This window comes from Typopeltis vanoorti, chromosome 11 (genome assembly GCF_054136105.1).
Source record: "Typopeltis vanoorti isolate ZY-2024b chromosome 11, IOZ_Tvanoo_1.0, whole genome shotgun sequence".
Classification (NCBI taxonomy): Eukaryota; Metazoa; Arthropoda; class Arachnida; order Uropygi; family Thelyphonidae; genus Typopeltis; species Typopeltis vanoorti.
In genome coordinates, this window is record NC_143559.1 from 55,287,851 (window position 1) to 55,312,264 (window position 24,414).

Below are 24,414 nucleotides of genomic sequence, written 5' to 3' on the forward strand. Positions count from 1 at the left end.
GGGAGGAAAATACTGCCTTCTCCTTATCGAGACGTTATATCACATTCATTGACAAGGTAATAATTCTTCGTTACTAAGATTAGATTTGTTAGTAGAAAACTGCATACATATGTTATTATTATTACTACTTAGTTTCTTGTTTTATGAGGCGTACATATTTGCGAATTGGGCTGACAATGTTTCAAATGCACAATTGACATTTTATTTATATTTATTTATTTGGTGTTCTGTTAGCAAATGTGGTGCCCTCTATTGAAGAAACTTGTTGTCGTAACTAACAAAGAGCGAGAAAAATGGCCGTTGTGTGTGTGAGGTATTTTACTTTAAATGTTAACATTTTTAATATGTAAGAAATTTAGAATACATCGATTCTTTATGCTTGAAAGAGCGACTGATAATCTGTTATAATAATTTTCAATATAAGTAGCTGATTTGTATTGGTAAGAGTACGTATTGGAGTCATGTTTCAAACTTGGCAGCAGTGGGGTGCCAACCGACCGAACATAACAGGATCTTATCAGCCAAGTTATTTGCCGCCGACTGCGATAGCTACTCCAGCAGTGGGAATATCTGGTGTAGCAACTAGTACTGCTGCTGCTGCAGCTGCAGCAGCGTGGCCAACTCAGCAAACTGCAGCTTATGGTCAGTATGGTCAGTATGGTATACAGCCAAATCTTCAACAGTGGCGATGGGGCACTCCTACCACTTGGAGTACTTCTGGTGGAATGCAGACTACACAGGGTCAGTATAATGTACAGGGATTGGGAACTGTGGGACAACAGCCAACCCCAGCAAGCACTGCCAGTCAAACCTATACCCAGCCAGCAACAACCACAACTTTACAAACAAGTCAGCCAGTTGCAACTACTACACAAGCATTAGTAACTGGAACTTACACTACTGCATCAGCTGGAAATTATGGAGCTGTTCAAGTTGCCAGTGGTAGTGGTCCACCACCACCACCACCACCTCCTCCACCATCAGATTCACAGCAGACTGATGCAGCAAAAGATGCAGAGCCAAAACCAGATGGATCTGTTGAGAATAATGATGTAAGTATATGTATAATTTATAAGTTACTAGTGATTCATAGGTATTGTGTTTATTTAATACAGAAAAGTGTATATTTTAACATGAGTAAGAGAACATTTTATAACAAATGTTTAAAATTTTATTTAACTTTAATTTAACCATCGTTATTATTAATATTAACTTTATTTCAACCTCTTCTTGGCATTTCTGAGTTCAGGTTGGGTTTACATAAAATAGGGATGTCAGGATCAGATTTTGACTTTTAGCTATGTTAATCTCAAGTTTTTACTTTATGCAGATTATGTTATACTTCTAAATAAATCCAGTATAAGTTTGCATGTTTCCTTTATTACGGAGAACACCTATAGAACAAATAAAACATTTCATCTATTTGAGGACAAAGATGGCAAGAGTAAGCAAAACTGTATCCTGCAATTAGTTGTATGGATCTAAGAGTTGGGGTTGAATGTAAAACATTAATCAGAGTCTACTGACCACAGAATTCCGAGAAAGAGGTAGTGAACAGATTGTGTTACTGGAAGAATCATATTAAAAATGAAGATATTTGGAAGGAATGACATTGTTAGCATTCAGGAATGTGTGAGCAGATCTGATATCAGGTGGTGTGGTTAATTAAATCCAGTCGGTTACTTTCACTGTTTCTTTAACCTGATTAACCATGGTGCTGAAGGTCACTCCATGCTTTCCAACCTAACAGGAAAAAATAAATGTATTTTTTATATTTGAACTCTTTTCACTAATGTTAATATAGTCCTGCCTGTTAGAGCTTGGTTGGGCAAAGCACAGTGGACACCTGTTTTCTGTATTGTACATTCCTCGAAAGTTTTCAAACATAACTTTCAAGGAAAGAGAGCATATGTTGATTTTTTTTTAAGTTTTTAACAAAAACTTTGGCTTATATAACTTATATAACTACAGCAAAAATAAGCCTAGATAAAAATTTTAGTTTGAAAAAAATGAAAAGTGGGACTGAGCAATAAAAGTGGGAAAGTGCAATGAGAGAAGCAAAAAAGAAGAGTGAGAAAGTAAGATTGTGAGTCTGCTGGCTCAGTATGAAAGGACTGAATTTAGAAGGGCCATGATTGTGAATGAGTCAATAAGAAGCTTGTGCAGTTTATAGAAGTATGGAGTGAAAGGACTATGCCTGATGGATTGTATTTGAATGATTTTGGAGTTAGATGTTTGGAGAGAGAGAGAGAGTGGATCAATGTGAGATTGGAAGTGGAAAATCAAGGAAACTATAAGTATTGGAAGGGCAGGGAGTGCAGTTAAGTGCGAGCTCATCTATGCCATGAGACAAACGAGTGTGTTTGTACTGAAATTATTACGCAATGCCAAATGCAATTTCCCAGGTTTCATATCTGAATGGGTTGGTAATGAAATTACATAAAGGGTAACTGTAGGCCCAAGCCAATGTTGAAATTCAAGTACATGCCAGAAGTATTACAAATAAAGGAGAAGAGTTTTTGGCACTGGTCAGCTTGACTTGGACAAAAATAGGTTATCAATGAGACCTGATTGACAGAAAATGATGTAATTACAGGGATAGAATTTAAAGATTTTGGTTGGTTTATTAGTGCAAGAACAGCAAAGGTCATAGTACACTATAGCAAAGGTTATAGCAATACATTTAACGGGTATTGTATGTTCAGGGAGGATAGAGGGAATGGGACAGGAGGTGGGGTATTGCTGAAGAACTTCAACAAACAAAATCAGAAGTTAAAAGAGGATTTAAAGTGTGAATGAGATGGTTAATTTGAGAACTATCTGGTGTGAGATAAATGCTAATAGGTCAAAATGTATTGGTTGATGCTATAGACCAAAGAGTCCACTGGAAGATGTGGATATCATGCATCAGCAGATTAGCATGAATGTAGGAAGAGCAGTTATTATAGTGGACTTCAACTATGGGAACATAGATTGGAGGGAGGAAAAGGGATGTGGAATTTATACAGTTGCTAAGTGATAATTACCTGAAACAGCATGTCATGGAGGGAATCAGGGGTTTGAGAGTGCTAGATTTGGTAATAGTAGCATATGTATCCAAATCCAAGGAAGACTCTTTTCCTCCAACTGGGAAGAGTGACCATGCATTCTTGTTCTGGGAGGTTGATAAACATTAGAATTCTCTTTCAAGAAACTGTTTCTGTTGAACTATAAAGTTTGTAATTATGACAGACTAAGGAGGCATCTTGAAGCAGTGCCATGCTTGAGATGCTACAAAAAGAGAATGTTAGTAGTGCATGGGAAGTGATCAGGGATTGTTTCAGAGAAGCAGTATTAGACTGCATGTCCATGGTCAGGAGGATAAACAAAGTGTGGGTTTAAGTGGATGAGTACAGATATAAAGCAAGAATTTCAAAAAAAAAAAAAATCCATTGTGGAGAGAGTATAAAGAAAAAGAAGTTAAATGGGCATTGTGGGTGAAGGACAATAGTTGCCAATTTAATGTTGCAAAATATAAAGCATAAAAGTTAAAAGGTAAAATTCAGGAATAGGTGGATAGAATTATGATACTCTATGGGGATAGCACAGCTTTGTAAAAGGTAGGTTCTGCCCTTAGTAATTTACTCATATTTTATAATAAAGTGAGTGACAGCAGAATTAGATAAAGGAAATAGCTACACCATGACTGCTGGACTTTGCAGAGACATTTGACAGAATACCCATTTGCTCTAACTTTTGTAATACTTTTTCATATTACAAAAGTTGGAGCAAATGGGAATGGTTATAAAGCTGATAACTTGGGGATGGCTGACATACCAGAAAGTAGTATATGTTGGAGTGGAATCTAGGAGAATGAGGGTTACTAGTGGAGTGCCTCAGGATTTCATAATAGGGTCATTACTTTTAAATTTGTATATTAATGAAATAAGGAAAGATTTAAAGAGTGTTATTCAGTAGTTTGCTGGCAGGGCAAAACTGGAAGGGCCCTTGAGTAAGTGTGTGAGGGCTATATTTTTCATGTGGAGTAAAGATGATAGATATCTTGCAGAATGATTGAAGTTAAATGGGCATTGTGGGTGAAGGACAATAGTTGCCAATTTAATGTTGCAAAATGTAAAGTATAATATGTATCACATTGATGGTACTGGATTACAGGAAATTGATTAGGCTGGGGACTTGTTCAACCAAAGTTCAGAAGGCATATTGCAGAAGTTGGTAATGGATTACTTGGATGTTGAAAAAGGCTTGGATGTTGAAAAAGGCTATAATTCAGCTGCATCTTGATTACAACGTGCAGATTTGGTCACCTGGATTTCTTTGGGATCAGGAAATGGTGGAAAGGATTTAGAGAGTGAGTGACTGAACTGGTGACAGGCATGTGGGATGCTCCCAATGAGGATAGGTTGAAGTTGTAGGTGCTCTATTGACACAAAGGAAATTTTTCAATACATGACAAGTAGATAAAGAACGAGAGGTAATCCCTGAAGTTGTGTAAGAGCATGGTTAGTAAGGTAAAATCTAGTATGCAGACTAGATTTTTTGCTTAGTGAGTGGTGAATGAGTGGAATGGATTGCCAGAATTGGTTGAGTGCTGAATGACCTGCATATTGCAAAAGTTGATAGCTATTGTTATAGTTTAATGTGTGGTCTCCTGCAATGAGGCTTTTGACTTAATGCAGATACCCATGTAATGATGATGATATATGGCTTTCCTCTTTTGAAGGTAAGGTTAGTTATCTGAGCACTAAACGTCTGACTCACAACAACTGATATAACTTTGAGGAACTTCATTCTCTGTAATGTTTGATTACCATGGAAGAAGATTGATGAAAGTTTTTGGTTGTACATTATATCTGTGTTAATGATACAGCAACTTATATTGTAATTCTGTTTATACAGAAAATAAGGAACCGAAAATTTTCTAGGAGGGAAGCAGAAACAGATACAGTCATCCCTCGACTTACGTGCGCTCGAAGATATGTCCATGATCCCATAAAGGAATAATTAACATTTTCAGCTATACTTTTGAACAAGATACAGGTGAAGCATAAAGGTTTTTATTTAGCAACAATACATCATGCACAGTGTCAGCATTGCATTCAGCAACTTCCCTTGGCAGTCGGTAACTAGCACGTGTCTTCAACAGTTTCTTTGTTGATTTTGTGTTTGAGAAATAGGTTATTTAAGTATTTATCATTAATATTTTGTGAAATTTTGTGCAGCATGGCCCCTACACGCCCAATCAAAAAACCTAGTGAAGAATCGCAGAAAAAAGAAGCGAGCAATTGATCTTGAAATGAAGGTGCAGGTTATAAAACAACATGAAGCTCGTAAACCTGTCAATGTGATTCACGTGACTTTGGATGGTCTCATTCTACAGTGATGACCATTTTGAAAAATAAGGATAAAATCATAGAAGCTGTGAAGGGAGATGATCTTCCATTAAATTGACGACAGCAACGAAGGACCAACAAGGTCCTATCAGTGACATAGAAAAGCTACTTTCATCAGGGATAGAGGACCTGAACTAAGAGCCCATTCTCCTTAGCACTAGGATCATTACTGCTAATGCAGTAAGTCTCTCGAGCATGTTGAAGGAGAAAGCAGGGCCCAATTACAACTACGAATTCAACTCTTCTTTTGGTTGGTTCATGAGATTCAAGCAGATTCATTCAGGAGATTTCATAATGTGAAAATGTATGGTGAATCTGCAAGTGCCAGTGAGAAGGCTGCCAAGGAGTTTGTGTAGAAATTGGTTAAAATTATTACGAAAGGAAATTATTTGCCGCAGCAAATATTTCATATGGATGGGACCTCCTTGTTTTGGAAAAATATTCCAGAGCAGACATTCATCCACAAAAAAGCTAAAATCTATGCCCAGTTTCAAAGCTCTTAAAGACCATTTTACGGTTCTCTTAGGGGTATGTGGCTGAATATAAACTGAAACCATATGTGATATGGCACATTGAGAATCCACAAACCTTCAAAAACATTAGGAAGCATACTCTTCCAGTTCATTATGACTCGAAAGTTGTTTGAGGATACCTTAATCAACTGTTATGCAAGTGAAATGGAAAGCTGTTATGTGAAAAAAAATGTAGAATTTAGAATTTTATTAATTCTAGATAATGCTCCAGGTCATCCACCTTACATCGGTGATCTTTACCCAAAGATCAAGGTCATATTTCTCTCTTCAAACACTACTTCATTGATTCAACCAATGGATCAGGGAGTTCTTGCAGTGTTTAAGGCGAATCTACAGAGAATTATTTCACTAGCCATTTCTGCCATTGAAGGAAATGATCAGACTCAAGCAATTCTGGAAAGCATTCAATATTTATCATGCTGTTAAAAATATTGCTGTGACTTGGGAAAGTGACTTCCAATGTATGCATGGCATATGGAAAAAGACATTAAAAAGTTTGTGCACAATTTTGGAAGATTTGAAAAAAAACGAAGACCTTTGTAAATTGAGTGAAGAAATAGCGGGCCTAGCAAACAATCTGAATGCCGAAGTGATTCAGATTGTTTGCTAGGCCTGCTGTTTCTTCACTATTACTGTTGACATAGTTCAACTCATAGAAAGTGTCCTTGAAGAGTTGACCAATGAAGAATTGGTCGAACTGGAGGAATAATGTGCTGCAGAAGTGGAAGAACGAGAAAAGGAAAAGGGAAAAGAGAAACAAGAAGAGGTAGTTAAACAATGGACACTGAAGGGTCTTGCAGAAATGTTCTCAAAATGGCTGAAGACGTGGACCCCAATGTTCGGTGCTACTTATTAGTAGAAAGGAAAGTACATGATATGTTTGTTTGCTATAAACAAATTTATGATGAATAGAAGATGAATAAGCAAAGCACATTGGACATTTTCATCAAAAAAACAACGGTTACACCAGAAGAGCTGCAGCCTGGTCCTTCACATAGGGAAGGTAATGAAGATGTGATGGTAGGGGAAGATTTGGATGATTATTCTCCTGTTTTATAGTAGCAGTAATGGACAGTACAGTTTTATAAGGTTTAAAAATTAAAATGACAGTATACTTATTACAGTTAAGTCCCTAACCCCTGTAACTCTGTTAATGTCCTGCCAGATGGAACGGAACCGAACCCCGATAAGTCGAGGAATGACTGTATGTGAATCAGAATCCCAGTATCATTACTGGGTTTCTGTTTCATGTATGGAAATCTATTGTTTGCATATAAATCCTATTAGCACATAAATTATATATTCTTTCAAAAATGCATACAGTATTTATAATTTTTTTATTTTTTTTTTGTCGATTTTAGATAATTATAGCAACTTTTAAGAATTTACTTTGAAATTTTATCCTACTTTTAGATTTAATAAAATGATGAGCAAAGCAGGTAAATATTACTGAAGTGTTACTGCACAACACTGCAGTTTTCTTTCCAACAGGTTTTCAGTAGTCTCTGAGCTGTGTTTCAGGGTTTCAAGGTACTGATTTCTGATTTCCCAGTTTATGAGAATTTTTAAATGCCAATTTTCATGCAACTATGAGAATCCTTGCTTCAACTTCAATAGGATGTCAGCAGTATGCTAAGCATTTTTTTTTTTTTTTAATGTTACAGTGATGTGTTTTTCACTTTACTGTTAATCACTAATCTTTACTGTTGATATACATCATCAGTATATTTTGAAAGCAGTGATGATAAATTTGCACCACTGAATTCTGGTATAGGAGAACTAGATTTTCGCATTTTGATTATTTTTGCCTGTATGTAGGGTTGGGGGTGGGGAGTTGGAATGACAGTATCAAGTTTTGAATAAGTGTACAATAGATGTTGTGGCTTCACTCTGGACAACAAATAATAATAATTATTATTATTATTATTTTTTTTTAAATGATGAATTTGTTGTGAAATTATACTGAATATGTTGAGTAAGCTATGGATAGATCTCATTATGGTTTTCTTTTCTCTGAATATTTTCTACCTGTTGTTTTGTTGTTGCTTATCACATGTAAGAGTTTTTCAAAGTAATTATTGAGATGTCCAGAATATTATTATTATATCAATACCCGACCTTCATGGGGTCAGTGACTCATCGGGGGAGGTACTCACTATTGCATACAATGTCTTATCCAACCGTGTCTTAAACTGATTCAGTGTGTCCACAACACACACTCAAGTGATGCATTCCACTAACCAACCACCCTCCATGCAAAGAACCTGCTTCTCACTCCTTTGCTCACACCCTCCTTATACAGTTTCCAGCAATGGCCTCTTGTTCTACTTTCCTTTCTAATTCTATGAAAAATCTCTTCCATGTCTACCTGATAACAACCCCTGACCAGTTTATATGTCTCAATCATATCCCTCCCGCCCTTTCTCCTATCTCTGCAACTTGCATTCCCTCAATCTGTCCTCGTACTCCACATTCCAAAGACCACTGACTCCTTTGTGAATCTTCTCTGTACCCTTTCCAACATATCCTCGTCACCATGATAACCTGGCGACCAAATCTGTACATAATAATCCATCTGAGGCCTGATCGAGGCCTTATACAATGGAATCATAACCCCTCTATTTCTGCATGTCAGGGTTCTCTGCATCATTGCCATTATTTGATGTGATGTCTTCACAACTTGTGCAATGTGGTCCCTGAATTTCAGGTTCTTGTCTACCATCACACCTAGATCTCTCATCTCCTCTACTTCTATTAAAGTTTCCCCACCAAGTGTATACTTGACACATCCCATCGTTGCTTACCAAATCTCAAAACCTTACATTTGGCAACATTGAACTGACAGTTCCACTTACTTGCCCCAAAAAAATCTTTATTTTCAGTTTTTATGTTGCCTTTATCTCAGATTCTTTTATAGTCTTTCCTTTATTTTTAAGCATTTGAATACCTAGATAATATTTTGCTTCCTGTATGTTTTTCTCATGACTTCTTTAGCCGCTTTTAAACATAGCTTTCTTACATTTTTTTTCTGCATTCTCTTGTGGCATATCACATGTTGACATGGTTACAAAGTACTTTGTTTAATTATTTTTCATAAACAATGAAATTCTAATGTTTCTATCCTTATAACTTCACTACATGCCTCAGCAATTTCTTCAAATTTTGTGGTTGGGTATTCAAGGTTTGGTTCTTTTTTCAAATTCTTTCATTTTATTCTCCTTTAAAAGATGCTTGGTTTTTTGTTTTGCATATGCTTTTGAGTAGGATAAAAATGAGTATCATTTTTCAATATGATATTCATTTTTATTCTACTCAGAACCAGATTTTGAGGATTTATTATTTCCAATTTTGTGTATACTCTTATATCTTGAATTAGTGTGATTTCGGTCAACTATATAAAACAGTAAGACTATTTCTTCTCTCTCTCTCTCTGTGTGTGTGTGTGTGTTCGTTCGTTCGTGTTCTCATTTTGTGACTTGTTGCAAATCCTTTGTTGGAATATGGTATTAGTAATGACTAGGGCTTGACTTTTCCAATATATTAATAGAAGTTCTATAAAGTGATTAATGATGCATATCATTGTTTGTAGAACATTTCCATTGTGTGAAAACCATTACAAGAAGTCGATAAATAAAACAATAGGAAGAGCAGTAAAACCAACATTGAGGTTTTTTTTGGAAAATATCATTTGTAACATTAATTTTTGTTATTAGAATGGTGTTTTATGTTACTTATCTGTGTTCTCTTATAATTTAAAAAAAGAAAGTTGAGAAAGTTTTTTATTAAATAAAACATCTTTTATTCTGTCAGCTGATACTTGCCAGTTGACAAAATCTACTCACCACAGGCAAGTGGACAAGTCTTTGTCAAGCCCCAGTCCATTCATAAGAACCATTTTATTTTTTCTTTATCAGCTTCCTTCTTTGATGCAAAAATTTCTCTATTTCTTCTCGACTTTTTGTGGGACTCTGGACACAAAATAGTTTGTCTTCAGTTTCCTATTTTGAAGTTGTCAGCTTCTTAGTTGAAATTGCCTTGTTTTTGCAGTTGCAATTCTAGATGGTCTTTAAATAAGAATCTTATCACCACTTTAGTCCCTCCTTTCTTTTCCTGATCACTGTTACTTGAATATTAATTACTTCTTACAGTTATAATTTCGAAGTTTTGGTCTTCATCTTGATAATGCCATTAAATCAACATGGTATTTGTAATTATTTTGCTAGCTCTACTTTCCTTCGAATAATATTTCTATTGTTCTAATCTTCAGTTCATTTGAGTTTGGAATTTGAGTAACTGAAATTCAATGTTTGTCCTAGTTCCCTGACAACAGTTAAACAAAGATGGTCTTTTTTAACTGAGTAACTTCCCATATGTGTGTGTGTGTGTGTGTGTGTTTCTCTCTCTCTCTCGTGCGGCATCACGTGCCCATTTCGGTTGAATGTGCTATCGTGCGGCTTATACAACCTGAAGTTCAAAATTCACTTCAATTTGACGGTATGATTACATTTTTATTGATGTATGAAAGTTTTAAGAGTACATAGTGCATCAGCACTCATCTTAATTGGTCCAATGCAATTAATTGTAGGATAACTTTGTTTGAATGATTTAAATTATCAATTAATATGATTTTAAATATGGAAACCGGAGCCTGTGTAACTCAGTGGAAGTAGTCTGACTAGAGGAACTTTTTCTAAGCCTCTTTTCGACTGCTTCCCGAGTTAGTCAATCTCTGGCATGAGCAAGCAGGTTTTCTCTCCTAGAAACTTGGGTTTTCCATTCCCACAAACTCAAAAAAAAAAAATCGACCATAGAACCCACACTATTTCAGACATTAAAAATATTGTGCTGTCTCTTCACTGTGGGGCCACTTAGATTAGTGATAGCCTTGGACCAGCTATCTCTAATTGGCTACCAGTAGAGATTGAACTGTCCACTCAGTCTCCAAAAGTCAAAATGGTTCGCCTACTCCCTATATAGAAATACAAGAATTTTTTTTTTTTTTTTTATATATGGAAACCATAAAGGTCAAATGAATAACAGTCATGCTTTGTGCGCTCCATTTATGTAAGAAGCACAAAGGTTTTACGCTTTGGTGAGATCAGATTATTATTATTGCAAATACTAGAGTGAGATAGGGATAATTTAAATTTTGATCCAATTTTTAAAGACAGCCATATAATATGCACAGAAATCTGAAAAACCTAATCACTTGGGAAATTAATATTTTTCCAGACTGAACCAAAGAAAGACTGAACTAACTTGTTTTACTTATTATACACTAATTCCAACCTAAAACAATCTGCAAAAGCTCTGGCAGAAAACAGAACATTCAGTACATCATCAATGCTGTTTCCCATTGTAAATATGGGCAATAAGGTATAAATTATTTATAGAAATCATAAAAAATTATTAAAAACTTGTCTATATCGGTGTCACAAACATGTCAGTTTACACTTTACGCATGTAAAAACAGATGAACTCATGACATGACAATGTTCAGTCGAATTGCTTCACAATAACCAGTCACAGCCACTAATGACTTCTGGGTGCATTTGCCTCATCACACACTCTGGCTTGCCATCTGGGCCATTTAAAACCACTGGAATGCTAAGAATTTGACATGCTGTACCATCTGCATGTCTGTTTAAAGGGATCAAAGGTGTCAGTATATGTGACTGCACACCCAGACTATTAACGCGATCGTGATGCAATGTTTACGCATCAAAAAGTTGCCTCTTCGTGAAGGTTTAATTTTAGGAATCACACGAAGCCAGAAAACAATTAGGGGAGTCTTTAACATGATTAAATGCAAAAATATAATATTGGTTATATTACCATTCTGTGGGTGTGCACCGCACACCTGGAATATTCGCCCCTGATATATATACAGTTGACCCTTGAACAACTCAGGAGTTAGGGGTGCTGATCCTCCACATTGTTCGAAAATCCACATATAACTTTTGACTACCCAAAAACTTAACTAGTAATAGCCTATTGTTGACTGGAAGCCTTACTGATAACATAAATAGTCAGTTGACACATATTTTGTATGGTATGTATGTATTATATATTATAATTCTTATAATAAAGTAAGTTAGAAAAAAGAAAATTATAAGGAAGTAAAAATACATTTACAGTACTATACTGTAAGTTTACATCATCTGTTTGTAAGATGAATCATATGTCTGTCAGTACCTACGTATTACTAATACTAGACATCAAAAATGAAAAGATGATGTGAAAAAGAAATTATTCATATTTATTTACTGGTATAACGATTCATGCATTGATAACGAAGCAGCAGCAATATGATGCTTTATGGTAGACTAGTGCAATCGATACGATTACTTTGTGGTAGCCTTGCCTATACAGTAATGAATGAATCATTATAAAATTTTTATTTTATACTAATTAATTTAACTAATAACAGTTAATTTTATGCAGTTATGATTTAACACTGCATCTTTAAGTTTATGTACATTTCTCTCGACTGCAAATGGCCATGTACAATCTATAAGTGTTTGTGTGCATAAGTTTTGATAAATTTTAACTTTTTATAATAGATTTGCATATATTTCATGGTAGTAAATTAAAATGGACTAACATCTACATATATTTTGTGCATTCATAACATACCTAACTTATTCTTAATTTTTCCGATATTTCTAAGCTATGCGGTTCATCTGAGTTTTTTTCAAATCGTTGCAAATTGCAAAAAATTTCTAATATATTTATTCATAAAAAAAACCATGTATAAGTGGATCATGCAGTTCAAACCTGCATTCTTCAAGGGTCAACTGTATATGCAATCTGATTTATAAATTATTGTTTGCCATTTGTATTTCTTTTTAAAAAACAGCTGCATTCTTTACTAAGAAATTAACTCATGAAATAATCTCAATGATTTAGAGAAGTTCCAAAGTTTAATTGAATTTGCTCTTCTGATGAAATCAGTTATAAATGGTATGCATACCCGTCTATATATAAATGGGTTTGGGGTGCTCTGAATTACACCTGAAACAGCTTAAGGCCACAAGGCCAGTATGCCTGCCAAGTAGATTAATGTGTGTGGTTTTTCTGAATGATTTGAATATTTTTGCAGGATGAAAAATCCTTTCACCTCTATAAGAACAGCTAAGCCTACTATAAATAAAATACAAATACTTTATGATATTTAGAATGTTTTTTTGTGGGAGACATTTTTTATTAAATTACCCCATACTTTTTTATGTAATTGTGCATTTTAATATTATTTTAATTTTTATAATTGCATACTTGATCAGTTTTATGAACTTGATCTAACTGGTTTTTAAAAGTATTCTTCCCATTGGTATGTTTATCATTAATTTAAATGCTGCTTATTGCTGGATTAACATATTTTCTAAATTTCTCTGAAGTCATTAGTTATATATGGAAATTTATGTTCTGTAATTTGAAATATTAAAAATTCTTAAATTCCTTATTATGTATTGTTGTAATAGATTTCATGGTATTGATATGAACAGATGGATGAAGGATAAGAAAATAACTATTTATTAACTTAAAAGCTAATATTTCACTGGTATTATATCCAGCATCTTTAGCGCACACAACACAAAGTTTGTTACAAATGCAAGACAACCACAATCCAGTGTAACAGTGGGGCTAGTATAAGTAATTGCAGCGTGCAACACAAGACTAAAGTCTTAATATGGTGCCATCTAGGTTTAAAAAAAAAAAAAAATAGTAGTCCAAATGATAGTCTTAGAAAGTTTGAAAAATTAAAATAAAAAAATAAATAAAATAAAATAAAAGTAATAAATATTAATTTGGTCTTAGGATGACTGTCTCCCAAATCTTTGGTAGATTTATACAGCCATACTTGTTAAGGTTTGGATTATGTTTTAAGGCTTCTGTTGATTCCAGAAACAACCTCTCTGATTTGTAGAAACTTCTGTGCATTACTTTTGTTTCTTTCCAATTGATCCTGTGTGCAGGGATATTCAAAGCATGGTCTGCCAGACTCGACTTGCCATAGCGAAAGTATCGGATATATTTTTTGTGTTCATTGAGGCGGATGTCCACAGTTCTTCCTATTTGTCCATAGTAGACTTGATGGCAAGAATAGGGCACTTCATAGACTCCTAGATGTGATAAAGGAGTGCATTTGTCCTTATTTTAATCCCATTAATATTTCTTTATTATTACCATTATTAATCTTGTACTGCCTCCAAAGTGCTTTCTTCCAGATTTCATTCTTAAGCCCATCATTCATCCATGTTACACTTTCGTTATTCAGCCTTTTTATCTTCGGAATACATTCACACATTGATGCTGTTATGCATTTCTTTATCAATTCCCTAGCAGCATTTACTTCTTTAGCACTCATCTCCTCATTCCATGCCATAACTCTAAGCTTGTCATAATCACCAGCCTTGTACTTCCAAATATATCCTTTCCCCACAGAAGTCTGCATATGGTTAGCCACAACCCAGGTCACTCTCACCAACTGGAGGAAAGTGCATTTGCCCTCCTTTACATGCTGACTGAGATAGTTGTCTCTCAAGAACTCCAGAAATTCATTTTCCTCATTCCCAGATGCTATCTCTTTATTCCAGTCTATACCGCCATAATTAAAATTGCCCATAATAATTATCCTTTGTTCACTAATCCAAGTTGCTTATACATTTCTTTATCACCACCCTCCACATTCCCTGGCCAATAGCAACATCCAACTAAATATGTCTTACTGTCAATGTCCACTTTACATCACGCTGCCTCATAACCATTGTCACTATTTTCCTTTTCATGCCTATCTTATGTGGACATCTATCATCAGTGCCGCTCCTCCTCCTTTCTTGTCCTTTCTCTCCTTGCGAAAAACACGTACCATTCCACTTCTATTTTTGTTAGGATATCAACTTCATTCGACCATGTTTCACTTATTTCAAAGATTTTGGGGTGAATAAACTCGATCAGTGAAACCATTTCATCTCCCTTATTTCTAATACTTCTGGCATTTGTAAATAAACACAGCATTTCATTTTTAGGTCTATAACCAATGCTATCCAAGTCACTTGTTGGTTGCGATTTCCCCACCACATCTGCTCTTGCCCAGTCACCTTTATCACTGCTTATTACATATATCTGCTCAGTCTCATCTTTCCCACCCACATTGCATCTATTTCATTTCTATGCTGATCATCCCCATACATGAATTTGCTGCTACTGCCAATATCCACTCTCGCTATTGCATGCCTCCCTGTTCACTCAAGCTTCCCTGTTCCTCTTGCATTCCCATTCTCTCTTCATCTCTCACACTACTACTGTTTCCACTGCCAAGTGTTTCTGTCTCTTCAATACCACTCATGATCTTTCACTTCATCTCGTACTGCTGATCTCTTGCTTGCATCACACACACACACACACACACACACACACACACACACACACACACACACACACACACACACACACACACACACATCTAGCAACACTTTCTCCAGTGCACTCAATTCTCATACCATACATCCACAAACTATACTCCCTTTTCCTCGCACAGCTCCATTCATTCAGAGAACCATTCATGATTCTGGCTCTCCATCTCAGCTCATCATTGTCATACCTTGGTAACATGCAGACAACCTTTCCCACTATACTGTTATCTTTTATTCTTTTCAGTAACCTCCTGATATTTGCTCTTACTTTCTCCTTATGTCTACTTAGATCATTTGTACTCACAACCACTAATTCTTTTGTTCATTTATAAACAAGGATAGAGAGTGGTTATCAGCATTTGGAAAGCAATAGAGATAGCAAATGAACATAACATAGTTGGTAAGGAATTCAGATCACATAAGGGGGTGAGAATGGAATTTATGGTTTTGCATTCTCTGATATGATGTAAGTTTTTGCTGGATACGCCTTTGTAGCATAAGGAGATGTGTAAGATGTAGTTTATGCAGCTGAGGTTCCTTTAGAAATAAAATGTTTGATTTGGATAACTATAGGTGCTGGCATACATCATTTATATTGCTATGAATGTTGGTAAAGTGTATACAGAAACTTTGTAAGAATTATTAATAATATTTTCCTTTTTTTTTTTTGTAATAAAATAGAGCATAACTTCTAACTTTGCATGCTAATACTGGAATTCCATAATGTTCGGCTCTGTTGTCATCTCTCCCCCCCCCTCTTTCTCCTCTCTCTCTTTTTTCTCTGTTTCTGGTATACTACTGACCATCTCCAGTTTATATACAATCAACAGTTTTGCTGATGTCAGCATACTTTCCTCTTCCTCATATGATAAGGAACTTGAGGTCAAAGAGCCTTGGATTTTTTCATAGTGTCAGAAGGGTTCTCTGTTAAGAACATGTTGCGCTTTCTTGGGAAGTATCTAATTATATTGATGTTCCCTTTAGAACAGGTTACATTCTGAATTACAATGCTGGAAATTATGATCAACTTAGGAGAATAATATCTTTGATCCCATGGTATCAGTTACTGAATGGGAAAAATGTCAACAATGCATGGGAATTTCTGGCAGTATTTGAATGTATCTCCCTAGTGTTCAAAGAATAAATAGATTGGGAGTGAAATGGATGTACAACTTATTAAGCAAGATATCCGCAAGAAGAAGATGATGTGAAAAGAATAAGAGTGAGAGGAGTTATGAAATATATAAAGCTCAGGCCAGAAAAGTGATGAATATTGTGTTGAAAGCCAAATTGGAGTATGAAAAGAAATTGGTTATGCAAGCTAAAGGCAATCTAAAAGAACTTTATCATTATTCCACAAGCAAAAGAAAAAACGAATGTGTGAAGAATAATCTTACTGAATGCAGATGGTACTCTAGTGTCAGAAGCTAATGAGATTGTTCAATTAAGGAGTGCTCACTTTGCTAAGATATATCAATCAGGTTGAAGAGTTGTTGCATAACCCGGATAAGAATTTGTCACTAGGGACAGATGGATAGCATGCTTGCTAAAAGAAACTAAAGGAAAGTTCATCAAAATTGGCTAGGCTTTGAAAATGTTTGTATAACTTGAGTCCAACTTCAGGAATGGAAGGAATATGTGATAGTTCCATTGTACAAGGGTGGTGCAAAAACTGATGTGTCTAACTACTGACTTATCAGTATCTCTGGTGTGGTAGTGAAGATTTTAGAGAAGTTGGTAAGAACTCGCATATAGAAATGGGTAAACAAAAAAGTTATACTTTGCAAGGAACAGCATGGGTTTACCTAAGGAAGGTCATGTTTTAACAATTTGCTCATACTTTATTACAATGTTACGACTGAGTTAGATAAAAGGAATGGATACACTATGATAATGTTGGATTTTTCTAAGGCATTTGATGAGATACACATGAAAGGCTATAATAAATTTAGTTTAATCCTTTATCCAAGTGTGAGCAAACAAAGTTTGCACCTGAAAGTATCTTCAGGACTGGTGTAAAGTGGTACAACACCGGGCAACTCGTTGCAAAAGTGGAGCAAGCTAACATCACTCCTATCTCAGCATCACCCATAATGTAAAACACATCTCCTTGTGGATATGTCTAATGTTATACATTAAGGGAAGGGCCACTAACCAGACTAATTTCGACCTCTATTGAGGTCTCTTCAGTGGGAGCCAGGCCCAAGTGGAGATACTAGGCAGAAGCATTAGCAAGGTCATCTCTACCTATAGGAGTTACCAAACGGTGTACCACCTTTTTAATAAATTACTCTGGATTTAGAGAAAGATGTTGAAAGTTTATTTTTCACTTGGTTAGACTATAATAAATTTAGTTTAATCCTTTATCTAAGTGTGAGCAAACAAAGTTTGCACCTGAAAGTATCTTCAGGACTGGGGTAAGGTGGTACAACACCTTAGTTGTACCGGTGTTGTACGACCTTACACCAGTCCTGAAGATACTTTCAGGCGCAAACTTTGTTTGCTCACACTTGGATAAAGGATTAAACTAAATTTATTAGAGTCTGACCAAGTGAAAAATAAACTTTCCACATGACAGGCTGTTGCACAAACTGGAAAATATGGGATTGGAATATAAACTCTTGGACCAGTGGATTGTTTACAGACAAAAGTTCTATACGGTGAGTGTGAACCTGCCAGATTTAAAGTGACCAGTGGTGTACTCTACTACCTCAGTCCTTGGGCCATTGTCGTTCTGTACAGTAATGACATTAAGAAGGCTCTAACAGGAGATGTGCAATTGTTTTCTGAATTCAAAGGTTAGGCAGAGCAATAAGGGATGCCGCTGATATCCAACACTTACAAAATGATTGAATAGGCTGGAAATTTGGCCAAACAAAAATTGCTGTCAGTTTAATGTGAGTAAGTGCAAAGTTATACACTTTGGCATGATGAGATTTCCAGTAGCATATTATATTAACAGGGTTATGCTACAAGAAACTGATGAGCTAGAGATCTTGCATAATGGTGGATAGGAATTTGAAGTTCAAAGGTCACATAGCAAAAATTGCAAGTACAACTCATAGGATATTGTGATGTTGAAGTATGAGGAATTCATTTTGTCTCTTTTTTATAAGGCCTTTATAAGACCACACCTGGATTATTGTCCGTGGATTCGGTTTCCTGGATTCCAAGGGGATAATTCACCTGGTCACCTTAAATCTGGCAGATTCCCTTGAATCTGCCAGATTTAAGGTGACCAGGGTTCAGTCTTTGGGCCATTGTTTTTCTATACATTAATGACATTAGGAAGGGTTATGGGATTTAGATTATGAGGACAGATTGCCAGCATGTGTATTGCAGACTCAATAGGAGAAAGAGGGGGAGTGATATGATAAAGAACTTTAAACTTTTGAATGGATGTTATAAGATTTTATCTGATGAAATTTTTCGTTATATGTAAGATTGGGAGAGAACATTGGGTTATCCATGGAAGTTAAATTTGTTCTCAGTCAAGAAAGGGGTAAGAGCCAGGTTTCTCTCACACAGATCAGTGACTGGAATAGTTGGCCTTTAGGGGAGTAGTGAGTGTATTTAGTGTGAATGAATTTAAGGGAAGGTATGACAGCTGGTTTGGGTGATTTATAGTTTCCCTTGATGAGTCCTTGACTCACTGGAGGTCTCAAATAATAATAATAAACTTTTCACTACACTAGCATTGCCGTCCTGGTTGGCCAAGTGGTTAGCGTATCTGCTCTCCAGGCAAAATGCTGCAGGTTCGAATCCCGCTGTGGACACGGTGTTTGTGATTTTCTCCGAAAATACTACTGGTAGTGGTTGGTGGTAGATGGCGCGTTTGCGTACATGCGGTTTGTCATAGTTGGTGAATTCAGTGGTGGAGACTGCGGCTGTAAAGGAGGTGTCCTCCCTCGATGAGTATTTGGACTCCCTGGAGGTGTCACGTAATTATACTAATAAACGCTTTCCTCTTATTTCTTGCAAAAAAAAAAGTAGTTCTGAAAAACATAGCTAACAAGCATTAAATCGGTTTGATGGGAGAACCATCATCAAACTGATAACTTGAATTAATGTCAGCAAGGATGTTAAGGTGGTTGATCCACCTCAAAGGAAAGACTGTGATATAGGCACTTTTCAGTGGTAGTTATTCCACCACTTTGATGATTAGTGTTGAAGGTTTGAAATCCAGAGCAAAACATATCCATTTTCCAGCTGATCTGAAGCATTTCGGTCATTATAGGGAAGGATTCTTCAAGGTGAATTTGCAGAATAAAATCTCGGTATGTAAGTTTTAACAGAGATATTTTATATTGCTGGTCTCTTCTCATTTTAACTTTTCTTCAGCAGCAATCATGAGAGTCGAGCAAAGAATAGAATAGAATACATGTGGTAAAAGCTGGAAAATTTGTGACAGTTATTCCATCACCAGTGATGCCACTTTCCATATGATCTGCCATACTACGCTTATTTTTCATAACATCAGCTTTTGATGCGACTGTTTTACATGACATAATAAGTTGTTCAAACAAATAGAAGAACAGCAATGGGCAGTCTTGTCTCACCAGCTTTTGTTGATTATTATTACATAACACCTCCAGGAAGTCCAAAGACTCTTTGAGGGAGGGCACCTACTCTACAACTCTCCATCTCCATCATCCGCAGCTACCTTCATCATCTACACCACCATCTACAGCCAACCACCACTGCTAGTATTTTCACAGTCCTGTCTCGCCAGCTTTTGCTGATTATTATTCCGCAACACCTCCAGGAAGTCCAAAGACTCGTCAAGTGAGGGCACCTACTCTACAACTCTTCATCTTCACCAACCGCAGCTACCTTCATCATTTACACCAACGGCATCTACGGCCAACCACCACTAGTATTTTCACAGACAATCACAAACATCCATGCCCACGGCGTGATTCGAACCTGCAGCCTTTTGGCTGAAGAGCGGATACGCTAACCACTCGGCCAACCAATATTATGAAGTATCTAGAAAAACAACTCTTTGAGACTATATTTCCTCAGCTTTGTAGTTTTACATTATGTTTTGTTGATGTTTGCAGTCTGAGTCAGAATTATTTCATTTCCTACAGAAAATAAACTCCTTATATCAAGTTCACTATATGCCTATCACTAATATCATACTCATTCATCACCATCTGCAAATTTCAAAGATCGTTATTTCAAAAGTACAACAAAGGTAAGCAATACATGTGATCACTTCATTAAATTTTTATTTTAATTTTTCATTCAAAAATAGAGTTGCCATCAAAAGACACATTCTTATCTAGAGTGCTCCATAACGTAAAAGACTTGCTTATCGCTTTATATCAGAGATTACAAAAGGAGCAGCATGAATCATAAGTTCAGAGGCAATATAAAATATCACAATGCAATATGCTGACTTCACATCACTCAGAATGATGTAAAAAATCTTCATAAATAATGTACTAACTGTGCTGAAAGATGCAACAAAATAATTGCATTTTTGAAAAGGCTGTCGTGGCTGAAGTGATAAAAATAACAGAATGGGACTAATTTTGCTTTATAAAACACCTCTCAGGAGGATTTCTCATAAAACATTTTTTTTGGTGGGGGGACACTTCGAAGTCAGCTGTTTTTAATTTTTGCAAACGTTGAGTCTGCTTTTTTTTTTTTATAGAAAAAACAGTTTACTCAAGGTGATTTGAGGCATATACAAATCTTGTGACACACAAACAAGTCAGGCTTGTGTATTCAACTTAGGATCTGCAGGGTAGAATACAAAATGTGGAAAAAAAAAAAGAACACTCAGAACACCTAAAGCAAGTGGTTGCTACCTTGAAAAAAAATGTAGTTTGTCTAAAAATTTAAATAAGAAAAAAAATTGCACACCATGAGCATTAAGGTGGAAAAATCAGAAATTGGATAATGTGAAAATAAGCTGTGATTAATTTTAAAACCCTTTGTAAAACTTCTGTTCTGAATTCTGGTTATGCTAAAGGATAGCATAACCAGATAACTACTCATTCATCAAAATGCAAAATTATGAATGGAATGACCTTTTTTTTGTTTTTGTTTTACTAACCTTTGAAAAAAGTGTAATATGTTGCATGTTATCTGAAAACATTCTAAAATGTTACCAGGAAACTTTTGCAAACTTTATTATTATTATTATTCAGGCTTCCATGGAGTCAAGAGACTCATCATGGGAGATCCTTCCTAGGAAACACAGTCTATCATACCACTCATTGACCATTCTTGCTCTCATCACTCTATTAGGCAATGGATTCCACGGTTCAACTACCCTCCATGCAAAGAACCCACTTCTCACCCTCTTGCTCACAGCTTCCTTTCATAACTTCCAAGGATGGCCGCTTGTCATCACTCCTTCCTGTTGTTCCACCATGTGAAAGAACTCCCCAGTTTCAACCCTGTAACTGCCTCTCAACAGTTTAAAAGTCTCAATCATATCACCTCTCCTCCTCCTATCCACCAAGCTCTGCAGTCCACATTCCATCAGCTTCTTCTCATAACTAACATTGTACAGTCCTGAAAATCTACTTTTGTACCCTTTCCACAGTTAATTTATCTCCTGCAAATCCTGTGGACCAAATTTGAGAACAATAGTCGAAGTGTGGTCTGATCAGTGTCTTATACAACAGAATGATAACTCTTTTATCATTGCAGGTCAGCATCCTTTTCAGTATTGCAGCAATCCTCTGGGTTACCTTCACCACCTTTGCAATATGCTCCCTGAATTTCAGTTTTCTATAGATCATCACCCCCAGATCTCTTGTCTCCTTTATTTCTTCCAATATATCTTCTCCAATTGAGTATACAGCCTCCCATCAATGTATCCCAAACTTCAAGACTTTACATTTTGCTGCATTAAACCAACACCCCCCATTCATTTGCCCATCTGTCTAGTTTATTCAAATCCTCTTGCAGGGCTTCCATATCTGCACTATTACTAATAAACCTTCCCAGCTTCATATCATCTGGAAACAACTGAATATCCCCTTGCAATCCATTGACAGTGTCATTGATATGAAGGTTAAACAATACAGGTCCCAGACGTGAAACCTGTATTGTTTAACAATACAGGTCTCTGTACTGGAACCCCAATCCTGAATCAAGTTGACTGACCCGACATGTAAATCCATATGCTGCAACTTAAGTATCAGCTTATCATGTGGCACCCTGTCAAATGCCTTTGCAAAATCCAAAAAAATGGCAGTATAGGTTTCCCCTCATCAACTGCTCTTGTCACTTTATTATAAAAGGCAATCATATTACTAAAGCAAGAGTGCCCCCTTAACAAACCCATGTTGACTCTCACAGATAACATTACTCTCATCTGCCCAATGTTGTATTTGGTCCCTAACTAATTTCTCCAAGATTTTAACCACTGATGACACACAAACTGGCCTATAATTAGACACTTCCAGTCTGCTACCACCCTTATGCAATGGCACTACCTTCCTTCCATTCCTTTACTTTTCCTGTAGCCAGATTTTCATTGAAAAGCCAAGTCAATGGAGCTGTTAGTTCTTTAGCACACTCTCTCAAAACCCATGGTGAAATACCATCCAGTCCCATAGCTTTACTGACATCCAGAGTACTCAGTATTTGGAACACGTTCTCCTCTAAACCTCCAATAAAGTGTTCATTGAACAATTCCACTATGTCCCCTGCATCAGTCATTCTATTCCCATTTTTATCCCACAATGTCATTCTTCCACAATCATTTCTCTTGCTACTGGCCACATAGCTAAACAATTCCGTAGGATTTTCTTTGAATCTTAATGCCAGTCTCTTCTCATAATCCAGTTTTGCCTTCCACATCATGCTAGTCACTCTCCTGGCCTGTGTCTTATATTTTTCATGCATCTGCTCTTTACCTGTCTCCTTATATCTCTTCCATAGCCTCATTTTCACATGCAGTTCCTGTTTAGTATTGTTTGTCATCCACTTTACACCAAATTGTGTCCTCTTCTTCACTTGTGGAATACAGCTTACTATTGCTGCTAACAAATATTCCTTCACAATTTCCCAAGCACTAATGATATCCCGGCCTTCCAATTCCTCCCTTCATGAAACTTCCCCAAGTTGATGCCTAAGACTATTATAATCGTAATTCCATATATGTTCCCATCTCTTTGATACTCCTGCATGTGTATTCATCTTCCAAGTCAAAACCACATGGTTACTCTCTCCAACTGGTGGGAGATCTCAGTTATTATCAACTCTTCTGATGCTATGACCAAATCCAAAGCTCTTGAACCTCTTGTTCTCTCTGTTACATGTTGCTTAAGACATTTGTCCCTCAAGAATTCTAGAAATTCCATTCCCTTATTGCTACATGAATCTTCCTCTCCCCAATTTATGCTGCTATTGTTAAAATCTCCCATAACAATCATTCTTCTTGCACTTGCCAAGCTCAACTGTCTAAACATCTCCTGGTACCCACCCTCTGTGCTCCCTGCTTTGTAGCAATACCCCACTAAATATCCCGTCTTGCCCATCTCTACCTCACACCATATGCTTTCAAAATCATTAGTGTCACCTCCTTCCAAAGCATCCACTCTTAGAGGACACAAGTCGCCACTTATCATAAGCAGTACTTCACTACCACGCTTTCCCTTCCTATCATGCTGAAAAATGCTGTACCCTGCTACTTCTATTCCTGTTTTTATATCCTCTTCTGTCAACCACGTCTCAGTGATTCCAATAATCTTTGGCCAGGCTGATGCTATCAGCCCCACCAATTCCTCTCCTTGATTCTGGATACTCCTGGCATTAGTAGTATAAAGCATAAAAATACCACTGTTTATATACCCAGCATTCTCCCCCTCTAGACTCTGCTGGGCTCAGCGTTACCTGATGTCATCCCCTTCTCTCAAGTACCCATTCTCACAAGAGGCCACCCCTGCTACCATCCACCTTGGGCATTCTAGTTTCCCTGCATTGACACACTGACTCATTCAGAACAGCAGTCTCTCCAGATGCCTATGCCCTTCCTCATTCAAATGCAAGCAGTCTCTCGCATACAATTCCTCTCTGTTTTCAAACGCCCTCAAAGCATCCACA

General features: G+C 36.4%; 1 protein-coding gene across 7 annotated transcripts in view; it reads left to right on the forward strand.

The window, feature by feature from the left end:
* Positions 1-294: 294 nt before the first annotated feature.
* Positions 295-24,414, forward strand: part of LOC150101595 (uncharacterized) — a 427,246-nt gene continuing 403,126 nt past the window's right edge. For all 7 annotated transcript variants that reach the window (XR_016549078.1, XR_016549080.1, XR_016549079.1 and 4 more), the window contains exon 1: positions 295-1,052. Coding sequence is in view for 4 of the 7 variants with exons in the window: in XM_090400964.1 (XP_090257090.1) it covers positions 462-1,052 (591 nt within the window). In the remaining 3 variants the exon portion in view is untranslated. The remainder of the gene's footprint in view (positions 1,053-24,414) is intronic.